The sequence below is a fragment of the Marmota monax genome, unplaced genomic scaffold, assembly GCF_021218885.2.
Source record: "Marmota monax isolate L192 unplaced genomic scaffold, Marmota_monax_Labrador192_F-V1.1 WCK01_AAM20220418_F8-fsc00008, whole genome shotgun sequence".
Classification (NCBI taxonomy): domain Eukaryota; kingdom Metazoa; phylum Chordata; class Mammalia; order Rodentia; family Sciuridae; genus Marmota; species Marmota monax.
This window is the reverse complement of record NW_026694432.1, coordinates 13,123,237-13,150,421: the sequence shown is the minus strand read 5'-3', so window position 1 is coordinate 13,150,421 and position 27,185 is coordinate 13,123,237. Positions and strand designations below refer to the sequence as shown.

The following is a 27,185-nucleotide window of genomic DNA, read 5'->3' as shown; positions in this document are numbered from 1 at the left end:
CCATTTATTGATTGAGTTATTTGGGTTTTTTTTAGTGTTAAGTTTTTTTAGAAACTCATGATTTTAAAATTTGTGGATCCTAACAGTTCTAAGATAATGCTAAAATATTAAGTCTGACTTCTAGGGCTGGGGTTGTAGCTTAATGGTGGGGCGCTTGTATAAGGTGCTGGGTTTGATCCTCAGCACCACATAAAAATAAATAAAATAAAGGTATTGTGTCTATCTACAACTAAAAATATTTTTTTAAAAAAAGTCTGACTTCTAGAATGGGTTGTTAAAGTAGAAGAGATACAAAAAGAAGTCAGTGGTTTGAATTGGTCCCCCTTTTTACTTATTTTCTTTTTCTTACTCTCTTATGCATGTCTTTTTGTCCTTTTCTTTCTTGGCTAATCTTTACCAAAAACAGTTAGAATCTAATTGTTAGACCAGGCATAGTTGTGCACACCTGTCTTCCTAGTAACTTGGGAGGCTGGGGTAGGAGAATTGCAAGTTCAAGGCCAACCTCAGCAATTTAGGAAGAACCAGTTACAAAATAAAAGTCTAGTGGTGTGGCTCAATGGCACAAACCCTCTGTGTTTAATCCCCAGTACTACAAAATAAATAAACAATCTAATTGTTAAATACAAAGTGCAGCCTACTTATAGGAAAACAGGTTTTGACATTGTAGTAGGTCTTTTATTCACCAAGAATTATCTATTTGTATTATTCTTAAAGAAAATAGTGATGCATAGTAAGGTTATAGTAAAATGTAAATGAAATCCACATAGTTTTCATTATTTTAATTTCTATTTTTCTTTACTTTTTTCAACCTAGGTTGTAGGTAGTATGGATGCCCACCCAAGCAGATACTGTGCCACAGTAAGAGTTCAGAGACCCAGGCAGGAGATCATCCAGGACTTGGCATCCATGGTCCGAGAACTTCTCATTCAATTTTATAAGTCAACTCGGTTCAAACCTACTCGTATCATCTTTTATCGGGATGGTGTTTCAGAGGGACAGTTTAGACAGGTTGGTTGTCTGGGATCTCCTCAAACTATGGTGTAATCAAATGCTATACTTACCATATGGTATCTGGTTCTGAAGTTGAAATCTTTCAACTGAGAGTTCCTAAATTCAAAATTTGATTCTTCAGTAGACTTTCCTTTTTAATGTGTTCACTACGGATGTGTAATCTTTGATTATTCTGCTAATAATTAAAATGGATAATTAAAATGGAATAGGAAGTATCTTAGCTATAAGGTGATAAAATTAAGAAATCCTCAATCTAAATCTTTATTTTACTTTGAAGAATGTAAAAAAGAACAGTTGACTCTTTCCATCACATTTCTCTAGGTGTTATATTATGAGCTACTAGCAATTCGAGAAGCCTGCATCAGTTTGGAGAAAGACTATCAACCTGGAATAACCTATATCGTAGTACAGAAGAGACATCACACTCGACTATTTTGTGCTGATAGGACAGAAAGGGTAATCTTATTTAATTTTATATTTTTTAATGTGGTACTGAGGATCTAACCCAGTACCTCACACATGCTAGGCAAACGCTCTAGCACTGAGCTACAACCTCAGCCCCACAAAGGGTAATCTGTCATAATGTTGTTATAAGCCAAACTTATCTAACAGAGTTCACAAAGCACTTATTTAGGGCCTTCTGCCAGTAGTGGGGTTCAGCCATTAAATTTTGAATAAAGAAATATCAAAATAGGTTAATTATTACTTAACTTTCTAGAATTTCTAGTAACTCCAAATTTTTGAAATATCATTTTACTTTGTTGTTATGAAGAAACTTTTAGAAAAAATAGGTATATTTATTTATCTGTTAATTTTGCAGTACTAGGGATTGAACCTAGGACCTTGCATATTCTAGGTAGAGCATTCTGCCCACATCCACAGCACTCATCCCCAGCCTTTTTATTTTTGAGACAGGGTATGCTTAAATTGCACATGCTGGTATTGAACTTGAAATTCTCATGCTTCAACCTCCTGAATATCTGGGATTATAGGCATGTACCATCTTCTTTTCTTTTTCTTTTGGTGCTGGGGATCAAACCAGGGCCACTTGCATGCTAGGCAAGTGCTCTGTCATTGAGCTATACATCCCAAGCCCCCTCTTTTTAAAATAACTTGTAAAAATTAGCTTTTTTAAGAAGTAAAAATTAATATTAACTAACTTTTGAACAATGTTTCCTTTAAAGTTCACAGGATAATCTTGTGTATTTTATAAAGTGTGATATGTATTTTTATAATTAGAAGGAAAGGAAAGTGTACACACCCAGGGAAATGTGTCTTCTTATCTATATGCAATGTAGGCAAATAGCAATCTTGCTGCCCTCATCCCATCTTCTCCCATCCTCAAACATTGGAGCAAGAGAAATCTGAGGGGGCAAATATCATGTACCTTTGGAAAAGGAACTCAATAGAAAAAACTAAGAGAAGTATCTTGTCTTGTGTATGTATAACAATTGTGTATTTTGGAAAAGTGCTCAACACTTTTATGCCTATTTTCTTTCCCAAAAGGTTGAATAATATTAATTTTTATCTTTTATTGGTTGTTGAGAAGATTAAATAAAATGCACTTAGAACAGCATTTGGCATATACTGAGTACTCAGTGAAGTGTTAGCTAGCTGTACAGTGGTAGTGATGGTGGTAGTAAGAGAGAAGAAGAAATAATAATAGCTATAACAGTCATTGTTTTAAGCTTTTTCATTCATTCTGATTGGTTGATTGATTGATTATAGTGCTGGGGATCAAACCCAGGGCCTTGCACATGTTAGGCAACTATCCTACCACTGAGATATATCCCTAGCCTAAATATTTTTTATAAATTTAACTGATTTAATCCTAACAAACACTAGAAGATAATAACTATCATCCCTCATCTTGTATAAGAGAAAACTATAACACATAGAAAGAAGTTAAATAATTTCCCATAGTTATAAAGCCAGTAATTGGTAGAGGTCGCACTTAAATCAAGGCAATCTGGTTATAGAGTACTCTTTTTGTTTTGGTGGGGGGGCGGGTACCAGGGATTGAACTCAGGGGCACTCAACCACTGAACCACATCCCCAACCCTATTTTGTATTTATTTAGAGACAGGGTCTCACTGAGTTGCTTAGCGCCTCACTTTTGCTGAGGCTGGCTTTGAACTTATAATCCTCCTGCCTTAGCTGCTGGTATTACAGGTATGCACCACTGTTCTGGCTCCAGAATACTCTTAACCACTGTACTATATACCACGTCTCTAATAGCAGTAGTAATAGTTTTATTAGGGCCTCCAAATTGTTAAAGACCTTTGTTAAGTATATTTCTATACCTAGAAATTTAAATTAAATTGAATGTTTATGAATATCTGATGTTTCGTCATGCCATTCATTTATTTGCTTTTCTTTGCTCTAAATAATACTACTAGTAACAGCTGAGAGTTAATTACAGTTTAGGAAATAGGTACAGAAAAGTAAAATACCATGCCCTAGATCATCTAGAAACTGATAGAACAATGATATAAACCAGACATTCTGCTTTCTCTCTAAATAGAATACCACTTTTTATATATTATGTGTAGCTAATTTATTAGATTTAATTTTGGGTTTTGTTGTTTTTTAGGTTTGGGTTGTTATGGTTGTTTTCTTCCCAGTACTGGGGATTGAACCCAAGGGTGTTCTACCATTGAGCTACATTACCAGCCCTTTTTTATAAATGTTGAGATAGAGTCTCACTAAGTTGCTGAGGCTGGCCTTGAGCAACCATCCTCCTGCCTCAGCCTCCCAAGTAGCTGGGATTATAGGAATGTCCTATCCCAGCCAGCTAGAGTTAATTTTTTTTCAGTATTAGGCATAACTGAGTAGATTAAAACTGTTTTCTTTCTTTTATGCTTGATAAAGACTAACTGGTTGATCATACAGCAGTAATTCAAACCACCACCTGATAACAGTCCTTCACATTGCAGAAATAATATCTGAGTCAGTAGAGTAGTTTCTGATTTCCTAGCCATGTAATCCTAGACTTATAGTTCATGATTTTAAATGTGTTGAAGATAAGGAGATTTAAGTTGATATAATATGCATTTAAAATGTTTTATTAAGAGCTTTTCATTATCGGGAATTTTGAAAAATTTTAGTCACATCAAAACCACTTAGAGAAAATGATGGTATCCCTTCTGTAAGAAAATTTAGTATGTAAGAAAACTGATAGTATGAAATTTTGAAAATTGGGCCTTTGCAGTTTTTACATGTTTTAATCCCAATTCGGCTCTTTATTATATGCTCTTGGGCATTATTTTATATCCCTGAACCTTAGTTTCTCCAAATGGTAAAACACTTAACTTGCATCAGGTTTTAGAAATAATGTATTTAAAGTACCTAAAAATGGGCTGGAGATGTGGCTCAAGCGGTAACGTGCTCGCCTGGCATGCGCAGGGCGCTGGGTTCGATCCTCAGCACCACATAAAAATAAAAAAAATAAAAGATGTTGTGTTCACCGAAAACTGAAAAATAAATTTAAATAAATAAAATAAATAAAGTACCTGATAAATACATGGTTAACAATTGGTGACTATTGTTGATGTTATTGTTAGTATGTTTTCCTCTAAATATTTAGTGTTCTCCAAGGAAAATGCTTACTTAAATTACGTGCTTAAGAGTACCCATTGTAGGGGGCTGGAGATGTGGCTCAAGTGGTAGCGTGCTCGCCTAGCATGCGTGAGGCGCTAGGTTCGATTTTCAGCACCACATAAAAACAAAATAAAGATATTGTGTCCACTAAAACTAAAAAATAAATACTTTTTTTTAAAAAAGAGTACCCACTGTGTACAGGTACCATAAATTGGAGCACTAAAAGTTAACTTAAATTTTTTTTAAAATGTCTTCCATCCCTGTTGGAATCAACTCCAAGGTAAGTAGTAATAGACTATGTAACTCTCTGTTGTTTATCAGCACTTACTTTTAATAACATTTACGAATAGAAACTGAGGGGAATATAGCTTAGTGGTAGAATGTGCACCTAGCATGCACAAGGCACTGGGTTCCATCCCCAGTCCTGGAGAAAAAAACAACTAGGAACCACATATAAGGTCTGCCCTATGACTGCTTAAATAATATTTCAAGCTGAAAGTAGTGAAACATGAAATCAGCATATGTACACATATACCCATTTTTAAAGGTGCTTTTAAATACATTTTTTACCTTTGTCTTGTGTGTTTGAACTTTGACAAAAAAATCTAGGTCGGAAGAAGTGGCAATATCCCAGCTGGAACAACAGTTGATACAGACATTACACACCCGTATGAGTTTGATTTTTACCTCTGTAGCCATGCTGGAATACAGGTAAGCCTACATATACCTTGGGTAAAATGATCTAATTCAAAACTTCAATTCTTATATGTATTTCTTATTTCTTATATCTTAGCAAAAAGAGAAAGAAATACTCTGTATTTGAATTTGTTTCCACATGAAATTAGATGGAACTTTCAGTAAATAAATTTCTTCCTTTCCCTTACTTTGAGACTTACTTTTGTGAAAATACCAGAAGATAATTATTTTGATAGAGTGAACTTCCCTAAAGTAGGCTCTTAATTTAACCTAAAAACTTAAAACAAATTTTAAAGTACCTGATTGTTCCAATGACATATGCCTCTTTTTGATGATCATATTTCATAGAAAAAAATTCTCTGGTAGATATTGAGCATGTAAGAAAGTTTAATGGTAGATACTTTAAGTTTCATGTAGATCATTTTAAATCTTTTTTTCTCTTCAGAAAATCTTTTCATTAATTTGTTCACTTTTTTTAGTAGAACATAATCTTTAATTAACTGCTTCTCAAACTTAACAGCAGAGAGTAAACCCACATTACCAGGATATTTGAGCAAACATAGCCCAAAACTATTTCAGTTTCTTCCCATTTATTAAATGGAAATTTCAAGACGTGGGGCTACAATTGTAGCTCAGCGGTAGAGCACTTGCATAGCATGTGTGAGGCACTGGATTCAATCCTCAGTACCACAGAAGAATGAATGAATGAATAAATAAATAAATAAAGGTATTTGTTTTAAAATGAGAGTTTGTTGGGGAGGTGGGGCTTTGCTTTCAGATAGTAAGAATGATTTTTAAAAAAGAAACAAAGAAAAGGAGAAAGAAATTTTAAGATGTACCTTACTGTGCAGCTGCATCTCACAGCCTTGTATGTCCTATATATTAACCTATTTCAGACTCCAGGCTTTAAATTATTGTCCTACTCATTTACCTGTGTTCTTTTTTTTTTTTTTTTTTATGGTACTTGAATTAAATCCTGGGCCTCATGCATACCAGGCAAGCACTCTACCACTGAGGAATAGCCCCAGCCCTTTTTAAAATTTTATTTGGACACAGGGTCTTGCTATGTACTTAGCCCTGGAAGACTTTACACTAGTGAGCCTCCTGCTCAACTTCCGAAGTAACTGGGATTACAGATGTGTGCCACTAAGCTCAGTTTATCCATGTTCTTATATCTCCTCCTCTTTATGTAATCTTGTATACTTTCAGGCTGAGTGGTAACAGTCAATAAGCAAAAAATTAATACCTTCTAGGGATAAAACTTTTGTCTCTAGAATACATATTTTAGCCTAATGTTTGACTTTATATTAACTACTTTATTTCTTTTTTTTTTTCTTTTTTGATACTGGAGATTAAACTCAGGAGCACTCAACCACTGAGCCACATGTCCAGGCCTATTTTTGTATTTTATTTAGGCCCTTATCCTTAGCTCCCCTGCTTAGTTTCATTTCCTATTATTACTTTCATGTACAGTTTCAAAGTGATCCTAAATGCCTTCATCTTCTCCATCAGATTAATTACATCGTAGATAACAGGCTTCTTATACTAGTGATCTGTATGCATTGAAGGTGAAATCTCATCTCAGGGCAACATGAAGACTCGATTCCTGATGTATTCTTCTCTGTTCACTTCTATACCCTCAGTCTCTATCACTGTTTCCTCTTATCTTCCTTCTTTCTATTTTTTCTTCTCCTCTAACTAACTGGTTTCTTCTCTCTTTTATACACATATACACATACATAACATAATTGCAGCCATTCTGAAATGCTTCTAGCTAGTTCTCATAACCATGTCTTGCCAATGCTCTTCCCTAACTTATTCCTACTTGTGCTGTAAGACTTATCTAAATATTTCATCAACTCCTCTCAGAAGCCTTCGTGACTGCTTCTCCCAGACAGTGCCTCCTCTGCACTGTTTCAGTACCCTAGCCTCCCTCTTTGTCAGACTTATTAAATAACATTGTAACCATATTTTTGTTACCTACACCCCTGCAGTCTATAAAGTCCCAAAGGCAGAGGCTTTTCAAGCAATAGATATTTATTGCATATATCCTGAGATAGGTGTTGATACTGGGTATAATGAGTGAACAAATAAACCCAATTCCTTCCTCTTTTAGTTTAGGGGGATGTATTAATTGGTGAATCTCACAAATATGAATTTACAAATTGGAATAAATGCAAAACAGAAAAAGTGAAGAATAGGAAGAAAGATTTTAGTGGGGACGTGATTTAGTTTGAGAAATGACATAAGGTTTCCCTAGGAATGACATTTAAGGTAAAATCATGAGGAATGAATAAGAGTTACCCAAGCCAAGAACAGGAGGAAGAATTCCCATCAGAGGCACATATACAGGCCCTTTTGGTGGAACACAGTTATCTGTTGAAGGAAGCAAAAGGACACTAATACTATTGTTGCGTGTGAGTAGGTCAGAGGTAGGCTGGGCTGGACTGTATAGGCTCTGTTGGACAAAAATAAGGTGGTATGATTTAGACATGAGGTATCCCCCAAAAGCTCATGTGTGACAATTCAAGAAAGTTTAGAGGCAATATGATTGGGTTATGGGAGCCTTAATCTAATCTGTGCATTGATCCACTGATGAATTAACTGGGCAATAACTGTTGTCCCTGGTGAGCAGAGCTCTCTCTGCTTCCTGGTGGCCATGTTCTGAGCTGCTTTCCTCCACCCTGCCCTTCTGGCATGGTGTTCTGCCTCACTTTGGACCCAGAGCAATGGAGTCGGTCATCTGAGACCTCTGAAACTGTGAGCCCCAAATAAACTTCCTCCTCTACGTTGTTCTTGTCAGGTCTTTTGGTCATAGTGACAAAAAAGCAACTACAACATAAGGATTTGGATTCTATTCCCCAATTGCATTAAAAACAGAAAATTAGCATAGTTAGGTTTTTAAAATTATTGTTGTTGTTATTTTTTAATTACTCTTACTGAAGTACTAGTAGTATTGGGAACATTAGTTAGAAGTCAGTGACCATAATCCATGCAAAAGATGATGGTGTTTGGGACTAGAATGGGGATGGGAGAGAACTGAATGACTTCCATGTACTGTAGCTAGAGCTTTGCCCTTCCTTTTCCATATACCTAAAATGCTCTTCTCCCGATCTCACAAGCCCTCCTTAATCATTCAAAGCTCACTTTTATGTTTCCTCAGAGACAGTATTCCCTGATCACCTAGTCTAAAGTTCCTTCAAATAATCTTTCATACCAGCCTACATTTTATTCTCTTTATAGACCAATTTCTGATGGTTTAATTTATGATTATATGTCTCTCATCACTTTAATGTGTGTCTCATTCATTACTGTGTGCTCACTACCTGCTATAGGATGTGGCAGTGTTCAGTAAATATTGAATATATGAATATATGATATATATTATAAGCATATCATTTGAAGGAAGTAGGATTTGTTAATTTTTTTAATTTTATCCCCCCAAAAAATCTTGCATATTGTGTAACAAATGGTACTCACATATTTTTGTTGAAATGTGGTCTAGCTTTTCTCTTTTGCCCCATGGCCAACACCATTTCCATATTTTATACCTTCATCGTCTCACACCAGAACTAATACAACAGCATTCTGTCTGCTCACTGTGCTTTCAGCCTCTTCTTATTTCTAATCTTTCCTCCATATTATTGCTATTGTTATTTTAAAAAGAAAAACAAGCCCATCTCATTATACCTAAAAACTCTCCTAACTGCAGTACTTTCCCTGCCACTCATTGGTGAAATCCCAAATTTCTTAGCTTGTCATTCAGCTGGATTCTAAATTTGAAACTTCATCTTTTTTCCCTTATCCCCTGTGCTCTGCTCATACCAGTCTATTAGCTATTCTATAAATATGCCATGAAATGTTATGCCCCTTGTACTTTTTTTCCCCTCCAGTATTGGGGATTGAAGCCAGTGGTGCTCCAACACTTTTTTTTTTTTTTTATTTCGAGACAGAGTCTCACTAAATTGCTGAGACTGGCCTTGAATTCGAAATCCTACTGCCTCAGCCTCCTGAGTAGCTATGATTATAGACATGTACCACCATACCCAGCTTTTTTTAAGGCTGTTTATTCTTCGATGTCTCATCTCCCTAACTGCTTAAAAAAAGCTGGGGGTGGGGGGCGGGGAGTGTCAAATCTCACACATTCCCACCTAGTGAAGCATCCCCATGTTTACCCCTATATTTACTTTCTTTGGTATTCCTATAAAGGACTACATATGACCAGTAGTACTATAACCATTTATTAGTTGTTTATACTCTATCTCCTACTCTAATAGGTAATGTTTTCCAAAAGAAAAGAAATTGTTTACTTTGTTGACTTGTTTTTCTTTGAATACATAGTAACTGGAACACAGGAGCTCAACTAAATGGTTTGTGTGTGTGTGAATGTTAAAATGTACCTAAACTTAGCCAGGCACCAGTGGCACCTACCTGTAATCCCAGCTGCAAGGGAGGCTGAGGCCAGAGGATCATGAGTTCAAAGCCAGCCTCAGCAACTTATTAGCAAGGCACTAAGCAACTCAGTAAGACCCTGTCTCTAAATAAAATAGGAAAAAGTGCTGGGGATGTGCCTCAATGGTTGAGTGCCCATGAGTTCAATCCTCAGTAACAAAAAAAAAAAAAAAAGGACCTAAACTTAGATTTACCATTTTGGCCATTTGTAAGCCTACAGTTCTCTGGCATTATGTATATTCACATTGTTGGATAACCATCATCATCATCATTTATCTGCAGAAAGTTTTCACTTTCTCTGTCACATTATACTCACTAAATCCCTCATTTTTTCCTCCCCCTAGCTTTCAGCAAATACATTCTACTCTCTCTGTTAATTTTACTAATTTAGGTACCACATATAAATGAATCATACAATATTTCTGTTTTTATGACTGGTTTATTTCATTGAACATGTCTTCAAGTCTATTCATGTTGTATTATGTGTTGAATTTTCTTCCTTTTTCAAGTTAAATAATGTTATGTTGTATCTATGTAATACATTTTATTTACCCATTCCTCCACTGATGGACACTTGAGTAGCTTCCCCTTTTTGGTTATTGTGCATAATGTACTATGAACGTAGATATACAAACATCCATTTGAGTCCTTGCTTTCACTCCTTTTCAGTATATATCCAAAATCAACTAAAATTTTTAGTTGATTATTAAATTATAATACATTTTACTAATTAATGTGCCAATCATTATTATATAACATAGTCTCTGCTGAAGATTTATTTAAAAGGTTAGAAATCAAAATATGCCCTTGTCTTCTTCAAAGGGTACCAGCCGTCCTTCACACTACCATGTTTTATGGGATGATAACTGCTTTACTGCAGATGAACTTCAGCTGCTAACTTACCAGCTCTGCCACACTTACGTACGCTGTACACGATCTGTTTCTATACCTGCACCAGCGTATTATGCTCACCTGGTAGCATTCAGAGCCAGATATCATCTTGTGGACAAAGAACATGACAGGTAACATAAAACCATAGTAAATATACATTCTAACCCAAATCCAAATGTGGTCTGATTTACTTAGGAAATGTCTCTAAGTGCTTCCATGTATAAGTATCTCTGTTTATAATAAGGTACTGCCATTTAGAATTGAAGTTCCATAAGCCATCAGAGAAGAGTCAATGAGCCATGTGAAAAGTGATAATCCAATTGATTGCCCAAGATAAGATTTTATATTGAAATATGCTATCTACACAGTGATTTAGTTGATTTACCGTGTTAATCCATTATTATTAGTAATAATAAAAGTGATATGTATATATAAAGGTGGTAGTGAGGGGAGAATAAAAGGGAAAGAAAGTGATACACATACACAGAGAGAGAGAGAGAGGGAGAGAGAAAATGAAATGATGTCTAGGATTTGCTTCTAACTAATTCTGGGGAAATAAGAGAAGTAAAGCAAAATTATGCTTGAGCTTAATTACTGAAACTAGGTGATGGACACAGCATTTATTATTTTTTACAGATAGTCTTTAGTTTTTAGTATTTCTGAAATTTTTCTAAAAAGTAATATATCAGAATAGGTTTGTTTTTATGTTCATTGCCACTTCTCTTATAGTGCTGAAGGAAGCCACGTTTCAGGACAGAGCAATGGGCGAGATCCACAAGCTCTTGCCAAGGCTGTACAGATTCACCAAGATACCTTACGCACAATGTACTTTGCTTAAGTCCAAGGAAGAACTGAAAGATGCGTCGACACAACGTATGTTTTGAGTGAGTTGATTGAGTAGGGACACCTCCAACCATACAGAAGCCAGTGCTGTGTGGATGTCTGCTTCTTATGTTGATAGAAGGAAATTGTTTACTTCATCGAGGAACGCAGCACCATTATGCAATATGAAACCAGCCAGCTGCTTTTTGTGCGGTCTCCTGTAGGAAGTATCGCAATTGTTTTGTTTTCACTTCTTATAGTCTAACCCTTTTAATGCCTTTACCTCAAGTTGCTTGGCAGCACAACTATCTTTGCAAAAAAAAAGTAAAGAAAAAGTAAATGATGGTTTAAAAACACATACCTATACGAATAATCAAAGTGATTGTTCACAACTATGTGTGCAAAAAAATTAATGTGTGTTCATATATTCTTGTAAAAGGAGTCTGTGTATTTTAAAAATATATACATGTATACTTCATATGCATATATATCTGAATCTAGATAATAGATATATATGTGTCTGTGTATATATTTTGTAGTTCATTCCAATGGGGAGCTTTCTTTCCCTTTTATTCTCCCCTCACTACCACCTTTATTTTCCTCTCTACCTTCCTTGCCTTCGTCTACATTTTTTCATTAATGCTATCAGTGACATTCAGATGTTCATATGTATGATTTATTTGAATGTGAAGCATGGCAAACTATAGATTTCTATTTTATTTTGCACACCTTATACCTTTCTTCTATCTCATACACAGTTCTGAGTCCTCAACTCTTGATATTGCGTTTTGTATGAGCGTGTGTCTCTCCCTCCTGCTCTGAACTTATATTTGCCATTTGTGCAATGTGTACATAAGCAGTAGCAACCCAAATGATTCCTTTTCTTTAGTGAGTTTGTTGAAGCTGCTATAAATATAAAACCTTGTCAGAAGTTGTCACTTTTTCTCTCTGATATGCGTTATGTAATTCTAAAACCTTCTGTTTCTGTGAGTTACACATGAAAATCCCTTAAATCTTTTATAAATGGTAAATATTTTGAAAGATTGGAACTCTGTAGGGTTGAGGCCTCTGAAATTGTGTGTGGGGGGGGACAGAGAGAGAAAGAGAGAGAGAAGGGATTGTTGTGGAGGGGTGCATTTTGTTTTTTGCTAGTTTACTTGCTGCCTCTCATACCTTAATGTGATTTTCATATATATATATTTTTATATATATGTATGTGTGTATATATAAACATATATGTATGTGTTTTGAAGTACAGCTTCCTTTTCTTTTATATTTATTAGAATAGTGCTTTAATAATTATAGAACTGTATTGGCAACATCTTTTATAGAAATATAATCATGCTTATTTTAAGAACCGACAACATGTTTTTGCTATTTTTAGTGCAATAAGCAGTTTTAAAGGACAGTTGTGTCTGTTTGACATCTTTACAATGGATAGTAGGAAAAACAGGCACCTCCATTATTTTAAAAGGGCAAAGTAATCCAGCCTTAATTGAAGAAGGAAAGTTTCGTAATTTTCAATTTTAATGCATGTCTTTTAAAATTTATAATGAAAACGAAGGAAGTAAAATTATTTAAATGAGTCTGACCTTGAATATCAGAAATAAAGTTGAACTTTGATTTAGTGAAGAGCTTAAGATTTAAAAGATTTTTAAATTATTTGAAAATAGATCATGTTTGTTGAAGAATCATATGGGCAAAGTACCCATTTTATTTACTAAAATGAATCAGGAATATACAGAATGGTATTTTTAAAAGATTTTTCTGCTGATTTATCACTAATGTAACTTTCTTTTCAAAATTAAGGTGATGGTGACAAAGGAATTTAAGACATTGATCATTTTAAATGAGTTAAAAATGTGAGGAAAACTTTTTACGGAACTTTTGTTTTATTGATTTCACTTTAAAATACTTAAAAAGTACTATTAATCTTTCAAAACCAAGTTTATCAGTACCATTGGAGTCAGGGGAGCTTTGCACTTTGTAACTCATAAAAATTGCATTTGAGGGTTTTTTGTTTTGTTTTTTAACACTGGTTCAAAGTATAAGTATTACAGATCGTTTCCAGTGGGCATTGGTGTTAGCCTTTCAGAATTCCATCTGCACATGAAAACTAATGGATTTAGACCTTTAGTTTTTCTCACACCTGTAATCCACTATTATTGCCTATTTACTGTATTTTGAGCCTAAAATCTGAGCCCATGTCCTCCAACAGGTATGAAGTCTTTTGTCCCTTTGCCAGAAAACTAAAAAAGTACTGTATTTTGTATGATTATTATTTTGAAGTATCTGAAATGCAATTTACAACACTGTTTCAAAGCACTTTACATAAGATAATATTTGTATAGTATATACATTTTGTTTCTTCAAGCCTTCTCTCATCTTCTCCCCAAAAATTCTTTTAAAACGTGTTTGGGTTTTTTGTTTGTTTAATTTTTGTTTTGTCTTGGTTTGTTTCTTGAGACAGGGTCTCACTGTGTGGCCCAGACTGGTTTCAAACTCAGAGGCTCACGTAATCCTCCCACCTGAGCCTTCCCAGTAGCTGGGACTACAGGTATGCACCACACCTGGCTGTTTTTTTATATTGAAGTTTCATGAATATAGTCAAGAACATAGGAAAGAAAAGAAAATAGTATATCCTAAATGTAAAAACTTGGTTTATGCTTGCTTAATATAAATAAAACCATCTTCCTTTGTCTGTGGCATCTGTACATATTCATGTGAGAGACTTTAGGGAGCAACTGTGGATACCATGTCCCTGTTTACTACTTTACCTAATTTTCAGTCACTTAGGCTCACATTGGCTAAAGTGAAGCCCTTAATTTAAATCTATTTGGAAGGACTTTTTTAAGAGGAGAAATATTTTTTCTAAAATATAAAGTTTTACCTTTTGAGTGATTTCTTTTTTAGAGTGCTCTTAAATTATTCAGCATTGCTGGTTTAAGATTCTTAACTTGGAAGAATATGTCTAGTAAATTTCTATTTTGCTTACTAATAAGTTGGTATACCAAACTTAATTATAAGAAACCTGTGCTTTGAATTTTAAGATATAAGACTAAGTGGCAGTCACCTCTTGAAAATTGTTCTAGTTATTTTTGCACTCTGGATAGAATTCCTAATCTTTTCTGTTTAAAAAAAACAAACAAAAAAAAAAACATGAAACTCACAGTGACGTTTCTACCCTTGCACTTATTCTTTAACTATATGATGAATGCTAAATTTTGATCTGCTGTTTTCTGTGTTGTATCTCATGAGAGTGACTTTAAAATGTCAGTCACGGAAACTGATATAATGATTTTATGTGAAGAATTATGAGTTTGGACTGAGTGTATAGCTCAGTGGTACAGTACTTGCTAAGCATGTGCAAGGCCCTAGGCTCAATCCCAGCACCACAAACAAAAAACAGAATAATTAGAAATTTAATATATATTCTTGATGGTAAAGTTGTCTATGTAAAGTGCCCTATGTATGTTATTATATTACAGTATCACATTACTGGCATTGAGGACCACACATTTATAATACTGTAGCTGCTATATTTATTCCAGTCAACATTTACTGCACTAAACAATAAGGAGATGAGCAGGATTCAAGGCTACTATTAGACCCTTTTTGTTGTTTTTCTAAGATTTGAGGACATGAGATATCAAGGTAACACAGGGTGCTGCCATTTTAGTTTCAATTTATTATTAGAATATCCCTGTTTTAGACACATAGATTTTTACTTTTATACTTTGAAAAAGGGTACCTCAGCCTCCTCAGTACTGGTTTTTGGCACATTTTCACAGAAATACAGATGCCCTTTTTAATAGTTACCTTTTAATAAGTTTCTTAGAAAAACTATATTACAAGTTCCATGAAAATATTCTTATTTATAACCTATTAATTTATTTCTCTGCTTAGAAGAGAGTGTAGAATGGATTCTAGTGGGCATGGACTGGGTGTTTGGGAAGGCCCCTCAACAAAGATTCATCTCTATCCAGTCTTCTAGACCAATGGAAGTTTTCCAAACTAGATCCTTTGTGATCCACTGTGACCTAATGTTGACTTGTATCTTCTCTGATGGATTTCAGGATGACAGACATGACTGATTGGGAATCATGACAAGACTTATCATATGCTTAGGGAAATAAAAGCTGAGCTGCTACTTTGTAGAAAGGGCTGGTAGAGGATCCCAGCATCAGAGAAAGTGAGCAAGCACTCTGTGCCAATAGTAAATCTGAATTCCAGAATAGACATCAAGAAATGGGTGGATCTTTTCAGAGGCTCATGACTTTGTGGAGAGCAGTGATTTTTATGAAATTCAATAGCCGTTTGGACATGGCTAGAACATTTTATAGTCTTCCTATCGGAAACTTGATAATATAAGTGACAACTCTGCATAATTTTCATTGTGTCATTAAATCTGAGTTAAATGTTTACCTAAATCATCCTCTTAGATTTTCTCCTATTGAAGAAAAAAAAGACTGCCCTTAACAGTACCTTGCCACTTAAATTATATGAGCTCATCAAGCTGCAAAGAGAAATCATTAGTCCAGCATCTTTATTTCAGCTTTTTTTTTTTTTTCACGGGGGAGGGAGTACTGGGGATTAAACTCAGGGGCACTTGACCACTGAGCCACATCCCCAGCCCTATTTTGTATTTTATTTAGAGACAGGGTCTCACTGAGTTGCTTACTTAGCGCCTCACCATTGCTGAGGTTGGCTTTGAACTTTTGATCCTCCTGTCTCAGCCTCCCGAGCTGCTGGGATTACAGGGGTGCACCACCATGCTATTTCAGCTTTTTTATCCATACAGATTGTTAGTTCTTTTTGAGAATTTGTGGATATCTTAAAGCTTCAATAGTAATAGTTGGGGGACTTTATATCAAGTGAGGTCGTATCACCCTGATTTAGGGTGTGTCTTTGTTTTGCTATTTCCCTCTCATTTGATCTTATAAAGCGCCTTTGTGAGCTATAGAAATCAAAAAATAGGCCAAGCATAGATTGTAAAAATCATTACAGAATTCACATAATTTTCCAAAAAAAAATTAAAGGGGATTTTTAAAATTTCTGTTTATACTGGGAACATTCTTGTTCAGTGACAATATTAGAAATGGTACTGTGATTAATGAATGACAAGTTAAGTCCCAGAAGGGGGATAGGGCTGGGGAGAGTGAAAGAGATAGATCTCACAAAGGGAAAAATATTTTTACTTTTTTCCTACTTTTAAAAATGGTACATTTAATTTTATAATTTACAGTATTTCATTTTTAATAGTCAAGGCTTATTCTACTATTATCTGCTGCTAGCTTAAAAATTTTTCCTTTACCCATCAAAAACAGTGCTCTAAATTTTTACACTGTTGATTAAATCTCCAAGATCTTTTTGTTAACAATTTTTATTTGAATTAAAGATAGAAAAATAATAAATTTAATATGGAGGGTTGAAATTTACCCATGACAAACCCTACTGAAGTATTAGGTAACAAATATGACAAATTTAGGGTCTTCTCAAATCATCTGTCCAATCACTGGGCTCCCTTCCTTTTTGAAACCAATGTCTGAGGTAACCAAAATCTAATGTAGCTATGTTATATTCTCAGTAAAGCAAAGATATTCTTCAGTAGACTTTGAATTGAATTTTTAAATCATTTTTTAAAACAAGGCGGTTCTTAGAAAGTGCCTTTTCAGAAGATGGTGCTGTAGAATTTTATTTTTCAGTTCTCATGACACTAAAAATTTGGAAGACAAATTATTTTAGAACTTCAAGAGTATGACAGTTTCATATAAATAATGTTATTCATTGTCCTAAATCTGGTCAGGGGAACAAGGAATACTATTATGCAGTAAAATATCTAGGTAAATGCTCACCAAATTTATCGTGTAAATTTGAAAATAAAAATTTTAACAGATTAACCCTTTTAATTCTCACCTGTGTTTAAGGTAACCTATAATGCATATAAAACAGCAAATCTACTTAACTTCTTACCAAGACGATGAGTATTGTAGCAAGTATCCTAAGGAAAAGAACCCTGCCAGGAATTATATGTCATAGGCTACCTTTCCATTTTTTTCAGCATAGATTGCTGGCTGTAACCTTTTCTAATTATCATTATTAAGGAAGAATGCTTATACAGGGAGAGCTAAGTCATCATTGAGATCAGTTTAAGAAAGCAAGCAAAATGATTATGTCTCTAGGGAAATTTTCTTTTTTTTTTTTTTTTTTTTTTTTTTTACACTGAAGTAGGTGTTTGTTTTGGTTTTTGGCTTTGTTTTGGTTTGGGTTTTTTGTTTTGTTTTTGTTGTTTTTGTTTTTTGTGTGTGTGTATGTGGGGTTTTGGGGGTTTGTTGTTGTTGTTGTTGTTGGTTTGTTTGTGGTACTGGGGATTGAACTCAGGACCTTGAACATGCAGGCAAGTGCTTTGCCACTGAGCTACATCCCAGCTCTGCACTAAAAATTCTTTCTCTCCACCCCACTGCACCTAAGGTGGGGGAAACATGAAAAATGACTACAGTACATTTAAAAGGACATGATGATAAGTTATTTAAAAATAGAACATGGGACTGGGGATATAGATCAGTGGTAGAACTCATTTGTAGAATGCATATTGAGTATGCTTGAGTCCCTGGGTACATTCCCCCGGGCACTGTAAAAAGAAAAAAGGAAAAAAATACACACACACACACACACTGTATGTGTATTCACACATGTGCAAATTGGGGCTTTGGAGGAGATAAGCAAAAGAAAGGAAGATAGAAGGACCATTTATACTTACTAGAAATCTGGTAATCTAACAGAAACCAATTTTTCCCTGTATTAAGAAGCAGTAAACAGCAGTAAATGATTACTTAACAAGTTCTGGTGAATTTGGTGAGCATTCCTCCATAAAATAAGCAGACTAAAAATAAATATAAATACACACCTCAGTAACTTTATATGCTGCATCATGTAATGACAGTAAAATAACACTGACCATTTGGAGTGTATTGTGTCTTTGCAAATATACATGCACATTAAACTTTTTCATTTTTATAATGTCTTAATAGCAATTATGAGTTTATTTTTTTAAGATTAATTTTTCTATTGTGATGATTATATTTATTGGCAATTTGTGCAACCTTTACATTTTGCTTCAATGTTGGTTTAAGGTATTTTATTTTTATAGATATTTCTAGCTTTCCTCTTTCTTTGTAATATTAGCAAAAATTAAGATGGTGTGTTAATATACCAAACAAACTACTAATTTAGAGTTTGGATTTTTACCAATAAAACCATTAACATTATTTTATAACTTAGACTATTTAACGTTATTTATATAGTGGGCATTAAAGACAGTCTTTAGGTAGATTTCTATGTGTGGAGGGGAAGTGGGGCTTTTAGATCTTATTTCTTTTTTCTTAGTAGTAAACTAACACTAACATGTTGGATTTATTTACCTGTTTGCAGTTTTTGGAAAAGTTGTTGAATAATTCATTGTTTAATTTCTTTTTTTAACTTTAGGTACATTGTTCAGCATTAAGATTATGATATCATTTTTATAGGTCAGGAAAATAAATAGCAGATGATCCTGAAGTCATTAATAATTGACTTTGAAATGGGATTTTTCCCTCCATAATTATATGGAAGATTTATTACTCCTTTCTTTTCCTAGCATACTTTCTTTTCCTGCTTGGTACCGAGAATTTAACCGAGGAGTGCTTTACCACTGAACTACATCCCCAGCTTCTTTTTTTTTTTATTTTGAGATAGCCTTGATAAGTTATTAAGGGCCTTGCTATATTGCTGAGGATGGCCTAGAATTTGGAATCCCCTTGTCTGGGCCTCCCCAGTCACTAGGATTATTGGTAGGAGCCTGGCTCCTAGCATACTTGTTTTTTTGTTGTTGCGGGAGGGGATTCCGGGGATTGAACTTCGGGGCACTAGACCACTGAGCCACATCCCTAGCCCTATTTTGTATTTTTTATTAGAGACAGAGTCTCATTGAGTTGAGTAGCGCCTCGCTAAATTGCTGGGGCTGGCTTTGAACTTGCGATCCTCCTGCCTCCACTCCAGAGCCACTGGGATTACAGGCGTGCACCACTGTGCCCTGCTTCCTAGCATACTTTTAAAGTTGATTCAAACAGTTGTGGTGCCACATGCCTATAATCCCAGCAACTGGGGAGGCTGAGGTAAGAGGACACAAGTTGGAGGCAATTTAGGGAGATTCTGTCTCAAAATTTTTAAAAAGGCTGGATATGTCAGTCATCAGTCAGTGGTAAAGCACCCCTGGGTTCAATCTCCAGTCCCTCTCAAAAAAAGTTGATTCAACTCCTGAGTACCAGTTTACATAGCCAGAGAGTGTCACGGATATAACCTGATTCTGTAGAGTATTTCAGCTAATTAAAGTTTTTACTAGTAATGTATGAATGTGAATTAATCAGAAAGCAATGAAAAAATGATTATAGAATATTAATTTCAAGCATATATAGTTACTCCAGATTCCTAGTGAATAAATCAACATTATTTCTATTGGCATATAAATTTTTTTAATAAAGTGCATGAGAAGAGTATATTCCCTTAAGAAGGTAAAATATTTTCATTCTATTTTTGCACTATGAGTTTGCTTGGTAAGGAATTTTTTTTCCTGTAAGAAAAAACATGCATGAGGCCCTGGTTCCATCCCTAGCACCACCAAAAAAATTGTTTAAAAGATAACTTTTATCTCAACCTCTTAAGTTTTAAATTCCAAACTATTGGGACTCAATGTATGACACTGTGCTGTACTGTATTCTATTCTTCCACTGAGAGAGGGAGGGAAATGGGAAAGTTTCCTGGAATTATAAAGGGGAAAATTTTATTTTTATATTATATAAAATGTTACAGCTTAAGATGAGTCAGCATATCATTTCTTTTATCTTTTTCCCAGTTACATAATTTATAATATACTACTCTGAGTTATTTCCTTCACTCCCACATCAAGTACTCATTGAAGATTAGGACTCATTATAGGAATTTGTTACTAGTAAGTAAAAACTAAATATGTTTCAAGCAGACATATATTTTTCTGCAAGCATAAGTCGTTCTTTTAAGGATATTGATTGCACTTATAATTTCAATAGTTTTATTTATTACATTTCACATTGTCTTAGGTTGACAGGCGCATAATTTTGGTGGACGAATTACCTCTATTCCTGTATTTTCCCTTTTCCTTCCTCAAGTTCATGGGAACCTGGCACACAGAGCTTATTTTAACTGGTTGGCTTCATAAATCCACATACCTGGCATCAGTACTGTATAAACAGGGAAGTATTGTAAGGCTTGTTTATATTTGAATCTCGCCTCTTCAGAAAGAAGTATTTGTGCAGTAAGTAAGAGGCGATCCAAAAAAAAGAACTGCCATGAAAAGTCTCATGAGTAGAAAACAGATGGGAAAGTTGGTCATTAGAACTTTGCATTTGTTGTATTCTTTCCAGAAATTGACTGTGTGGACATCTGTAACTTTATGTTTGACATTTAAGAGGCTGCAGCAAAAACTAGAGAGGGAAATTAGTTTGATGTTTAGTGTATAAAACTTTCATCTTCACTTCATGACTTTCGATTGGAAGAACAAACAATCCCTGAATTTAGCTCTTTAATAGTCTTTTCAAACCAAAGAAGGAAAGACTCTTTCTGTAAAAATGTTGCATATGTGATTCTACCTTTCTCTATTATAAGAATCTGTGACAAAAAAATCTGTGAAGACAGGGGCCTTTGTAAAGAAACAGACTAGTGGGGTTGTGTGAGTATGTAGTGAGGAGGAATAAGGAGGTTTCTTTGCTGGAATTCTTGGACAGAAACCTTACAGTTGTTTAATATTTGCCTCACACCCACATATTAATAGAGCGACTCTTGCTATGTGGACCAATAAAAGAGACCTAAGAAGAGCGCTTCTGAACTCTACCTGTGTTAAGTGGTGTCCTAGACCCAGAGCTGCATCTGGTATGGGCAAGTTAGATAAGTCTTAGAAGGTGCTTCTGAATTATTGTGAAGGATTAAATGAAATACTTATCCTCAGGTAGAACAATGGCATCACTCTCGATGTAGTTCCCACTCTCCTTCTTTCTTTAGAAAACAGCAGTCTGGGCCTTTCCAGACAAGGAAGTCTCACCTAGATAAAAAGTGTTTCTGGCAAAGGGTCTGGGGAAATAGTGGTAGGATGTAATGAAGAAGGAATTTGGGGCCACACACAGTGGTGCACGCCTGTAATCTCAGTAGCTTGGGAGACTGAGGTAGGAGGATCACGAGTTCAAAGGCAGCCTCTGCAAAAGCAAGGCACTAAGCATCTCAGTGAGACCCTGTTTCTAAATAAAATACAAAATAGGGCTGGGGATGTGGCTCAGTGGTTGAGCATCCCTGAGTTCAATTCTTGGTACTCCAAAAAAAGAAGGAATTTTGGGGTCAACAGTCCCATCAGGCTAATGGATACAGTTTGGTCCCAGGGAGTTAACAAGAGTAAACTTTGGTTTTAGTAGCAACAAACTTGATTTCCAGTGGTAATTAATTGCAAATATCTCCCTGTTTCACAGACTGGGAATGATCTCATGTTATCGATGATGACCCTGCAAATGTGCATGTGTTCTTTTTCAAATTTAAAAACCAGAAATATAGGGGACTGGAAGTACAGCTTAATGGTAAAGCATGTGCTTATTAGCATGTCAGAGGACCTGGGTTCTATCCCAGGATCCAAAAACTAAAAAACACAAAAATACAAAACCAGGAACAGCAGGCACTAACTGTATTCCACTAGTTTATCCTGCCAAGATTCTCTAAAGTTTTCCAGGAGCTTTCTCATGTTTTAGCCCAGGCTGCAACACCTTCTTTCTCTTTAGGGGAAAAAAAAAGAAGAGAAGAAAAAGGATTTAGAGGTAGTTTATGTGGAATTCTTCTATAGGTCTTTAAAATACTCTGGGAAGGGGGATCACACGCCAGGAGTTATAATTTCATAGAATGTTTTAGCATTTTTGTTTGTTTCCCGGCACTGGGGATTGAACCCAGGAGTGCTCTACCTCTGAGCTAATTCCTAGTTCTTTGATTTTTTTATTTTGAGACAGGGTCTCACAAGGTTGCCCAGGCTGGCCTTGAACTTGGGATCCTTAGCCTCAGCCTCCTGAGTCACTGGGATTGCAGGTGTGTTGGTTTATTTAAGTACCACCATTCTTAGTTGTGATACTATCAGTGTTTTTAATGTCATTTATGAATCATAAAGTTCTTTGTCTCTCCCCTCATATACACTCACATAGACATACACAGTTAAACATAAAAGGGGCAAAATGTAAAACAAAGACATAATAAGAATCATTAACATGTAACCATAGTTAATGTAGATAAAAAGAAATTCTAACTCAGTTAAAATTTTTAAAAAAAGATTGAAAGTATTAATGCTGCAGGTATTGTCTCTAGCCATATGTTTTTTTGCTAGTTATAGTGATAATATGAGAGAATTTATCCATAATATTTTATAGCAAAGTGATAAAATTATTCTCAATTCTTTTTCAGAACTTGAGGTTGAATCCAGGGGTACTCTTATCACTGAGCTACATCCCTAGCCCTTTTTATTTTTATTTTGACACAGGGTCTTACCAAATTGTCAAAACTGGCCTTGAACCTTCCTGTCTCAGCCTCCCAAGTAGCTGGGATGTCAGGTCTATGCCACTGTGGCAGGCTAGTTTATGCTTTTAATAAATCTTTCCCCAATTCAAACTTTTAAAAGTTCATGACTTTTATTCTGATATATTACTTCTTAAATGTACATGAATTATATTGAATGAATCACTATTTAGCCTATTCATTCCTCTTAATTTGCATATTTTGACTTCAGTTGTAGAGGTACTCAACCCATTTCTTAGTCATGCCTGAGCTGTAAAGGAGAATGCCTGAAGTATTTTCAAAAGCAGAAACATTTAAAAGGTGATAGTTTTGTGCTGGGGGTATAGCTCAGTGGTAGAATTGCTTGCGTAGCACATGTGAAGCCAGGGGTTTAATCTCCGGCACCACAAAAATTAAAAAGTAAATAAAAATAGAATATCACAGTTAGGAAAAAAAGCTATGGGGATCTTATGCCTTTGCTTAGAATTTTATCATAGTTCTACCACTGATGTGCTGTGTCCTTTGGCAAGCAATTTCCTTAATCTCATGTGCCTATTTCCCCTGGTAAATGATAGTGATAATACCTGCCCTCACCTACCTCACTAAATTGTTGTGAGTATAAGATAATGTTCGTGAAAATGTTTGGGATCTCCAGAAGAATAGCTTCTCCGAAATTCATAATGATAGAATAGTGTACAAAGGTTACAAAGGGTTCCTTTCCAGTTTGCCTCTGCGAAAGTGTCTTTAACATGGATCATTTTATGAAACATATAAGAGAAACATAGGCCTTATCATAGTGTGGTGTTCCCTTATAAATGTGTCCTGTTCTGTTTCTTCTCTGCCAGATACCCAGAACACAGACTGAATTTTTCTTTGTAATCATCCTTGGCAAAAGCATAGCTTTTCAAAAACCAAACTCCTTATAGTGGTGCTATGGCAGCTGCAATTGCATTTTGAGTTAGAGATGTGGTGAGACCATCAGAGACTCAAATATTGATTTGGCCTGTTGTCTTCAGGCACTTTTGCTACACGGTGACCTCACGGGCTGTTGTAGGACCAGATGGTTATCCTTTTGTTTCTTGGCAGATTTTCAGTACCTTTCTTTGGAATAGAGGGTCTGTTTTAAGAAAGAAAGTGTGCTAACATTATTTTTTGCTTTGCAGAATTGAACTTTGCTTTACTCTAAAAATTCCAATCATCACATATCTGTGAAAGTTAAATATATATATATAGTGAACCATTTTTTCTTTCTGTTAATTTAATTCTTATCACCTATTGGTGATATCAGGTTTCTGATCCAGTTATCCATGGATCATGGGCAGGGCCTTACATTTCAACAGGTTATGCTTTTCTTTGTGGGGAGTGGGATCCTGTTTCTAGGAAATTACAAAGGGCACATCACTGCAGATGTAAGTAATTCCTTCTTGCAAGGGACAAGATTTTTTTTTTTTTTTTAAGAAAAAAGGATGCATTTTTGGTACACAGGGTAAGGACACATTTAGCATTTAGGCTTATCTCTGTAGATACAGCCTTCCCTTGCTGCAGGCAGTTGGACTTTTGTAACTCATTGCTAACAAGGTGATATCTGTGATTAGTTTTATAGGACAATGGGAGTTTCAAGTACTGGAGATGAAGAGTTGGGGAGTTTTATGCTTGAAAAATGAACAAAAGTACATCTTCTGCAGTGAGGTAGCTAATGTTGATAGATCAGGAATACTATTCAACAGCTTTTGCTGTATTGAGTAGCTTCAATGTCTCTCTTCAGTATGGATGCATAAAAATATTACTGTATGTTCTGAATAAAGATCATTTGTATGGACAGTGTATGGATGCATTTGTAGGTTGTGAAAAAGCAGTGGTGTGTGTATGTGTGTATATGTAAATATTTTGTTTAGAACACTATTACTTAAATTTATATGGAAATAATAACATGTTGTTTCTTTAGTGCTTGGGAAACTAAAAATGCAATAGGACCATTCATTGTAATCTGCTCTAGAGAGCATTTTTATTATACACCATGCACACACAAACGCACACACAAAAGCATTACCAACTGCTCTCACTTTAGATAACTGCTGCTTTTTTAAAAAACCTTAAATAATGGAGGATGATAGCATTCTTTTTAAAGAGGCTTTTCTGAAGAGTAAAATGTAAATATAGGACATGTGGGGAGGGTGGAGCCACTTGCAGATGGACAAGTAGCCTTTTAAATTTTCCTTTTTAATCATCTTGACCGTGTGTGCCTATTTGTATTGCAGATGTGAACTACTATTTCGGGGGGTCTATAATAGTATGTTTTGAAACTGAATTACTACATAAACTCAGAATAACCTCTTTCTCCATCCACCTTTTTCACACTAAATATTCTTGCCAAATATTTCTACTGATATGAAGGCAAAATGATGGGACTCTCAAGCCTCCTTCCTCATCTTCCCTACCTGTTGCAGCTCTGTCTTATACCTGGCCTAGCCTTATAATTTTCGTTGGCTTTTCATAAGTAAGAACAATTAATTATAATATTTAAAGACTGCATAATTTCAAAATGTTTGTAAGCTGCCTTTTTAGTTGTATGGTTATACAGCACCATCAGTTAAGACCAGGAAGTGAGTCTGCATCTGTAACGTGCTGTGGGTCCAGATGAGGTATGGAATGATACTAAACTTGTCTACATTTTAAGAGGAATTGGAACTTTTTAGAAGTGGATGGGAAAGCAAGTCTACAATATATATGTAATCACTGTATGATAAGGAAAACCAAATGCTGAATCCTATCACTGTGTACTTGGGGGCCAGGCTATGGATTTGGCTGTCATTTTTACCCTTGAAGATTATATGTAATTATGATAAGAAGACAAATAAAGTTTTTAAACAAAAAGTGTTTGTTTTCAGTATTTAAGATTTGGTAGTAAATTTTCTACTTTAAACTATCTTCCAAAAAAATTACTACAAAAAAAATCTTATGGGTGAGACTTGGAGGGTTGAGGAAGCTAATTTTTAAAAAGTTCAGTCACTTGTAATAATTTGTTAAATAAATAGTCGTGATTCCTTCTGAGCCAAACTGTCACTAAAATGTCCCGTGACAGAACAACTCCTCTTTTTTCTGACATTCTGCATAATGGAAGAATTCTGTGTTGTATTTGTTTTTAATCCTTGACTCATAAAAAAAATAATGATTTTAGTGTTGCTTAGCTTGAGTTTAAAGTGTAACTTCCACTAACAACTGCAATAAAAAGAAAAGCTTTGCTCCAAGCTTGGTATTGTGTGGTCATCATTACAGCTGTTCAGACCTGGGTAAGGGGAACCTGTGTGAGACAATGGAAAGAATTAGGCTTTAAAAGAGTCCTGAAGTCCTGCATTCAAACCTTGACTATATGACATTCTGGGCAAGTTTCTTGATGCTTCTAAATCTCCATTTCTTCCAGTATGAAATAATATAATAGAGATGTTGGGCATTAAATGAGATACTACGTGGAAAGTATTTAACAGTGCTGGATATATGGGTAGAGCTCAAGTTGTGAAGAGATTCCCCACCAAACTAGGATCAATTCAAGTCATGCAGGTGGTAGGAAACATGGGATCTTGGATCCTGTGGTCATGGACTGGGCCCCAGCCAGACCATCCCGAGGGACATCCAGGAGCTACAGGAAATAGGAACCTAGCAGGAAGCTGAGAAGGAGGCAACTTCCAGCCACAGCAGCTTCTGTGATGACCTCCAGTTCAGGACAGTACTCTGCAATGGGCAGGAAAGAACTCTGAGGAGATCCCAATTACACAAGTGTCCTACAACACACAGTTCCAGGTAGTGGAACTAACCACCTTGCCCATGCTTCCTGCGGCACCTAGGGGCTGCAGAATGCCAAGGGGACAGGCATTGCAGCAAGGACTACAGGCAGTCGGAGCCACAAAAGCCTCTGGGAAGGGTGTGACTGACATCCAAGAGAAGGTGAAAGGTTTGGACCCTGGTCTGCCATCTAGAGACTGACCATGGGGACCTAGAAGTGATCTCAATCAGACAACATACCGCACATCTGGCACCCCAGGAAGAATACATCAAACCAGACCTTGTCTGGCCTCCTGCTATGAGGTAGGGCAGAAGACATAAGATAGGTAGAAAAGAGACATACA

At 35.5% G+C, this 27,185-nt stretch overlaps 1 protein-coding gene across 4 annotated transcripts in view; it reads left to right on the top strand.

Moving 5' to 3' along the window:
- Positions 1–26,309, top strand: part of Ago3 (argonaute RISC catalytic component 3) — a 115,899-nt gene extending 89,590 nt beyond the window's left edge. For all 4 annotated transcript variants that reach the window (XM_046468755.2, XM_046468756.2, XM_046468757.2 and 1 more), the window contains 5 exons: positions 814–1,008; positions 1,333–1,467; positions 5,221–5,322; positions 10,582–10,781; positions 11,380–26,309. In XM_046468755.2, the coding sequence (XP_046324711.1) occupies positions 814–1,008; positions 1,333–1,467; positions 5,221–5,322; positions 10,582–10,781; positions 11,380–11,488 (741 nt within the window). In that variant the 3' untranslated portion in view covers positions 11,489–26,309. The remainder of the gene's footprint in view (positions 1–813; positions 1,009–1,332; positions 1,468–5,220; positions 5,323–10,581; positions 10,782–11,379) is intronic.
- Positions 26,310–27,185: the final 876 nt, after the last annotated feature.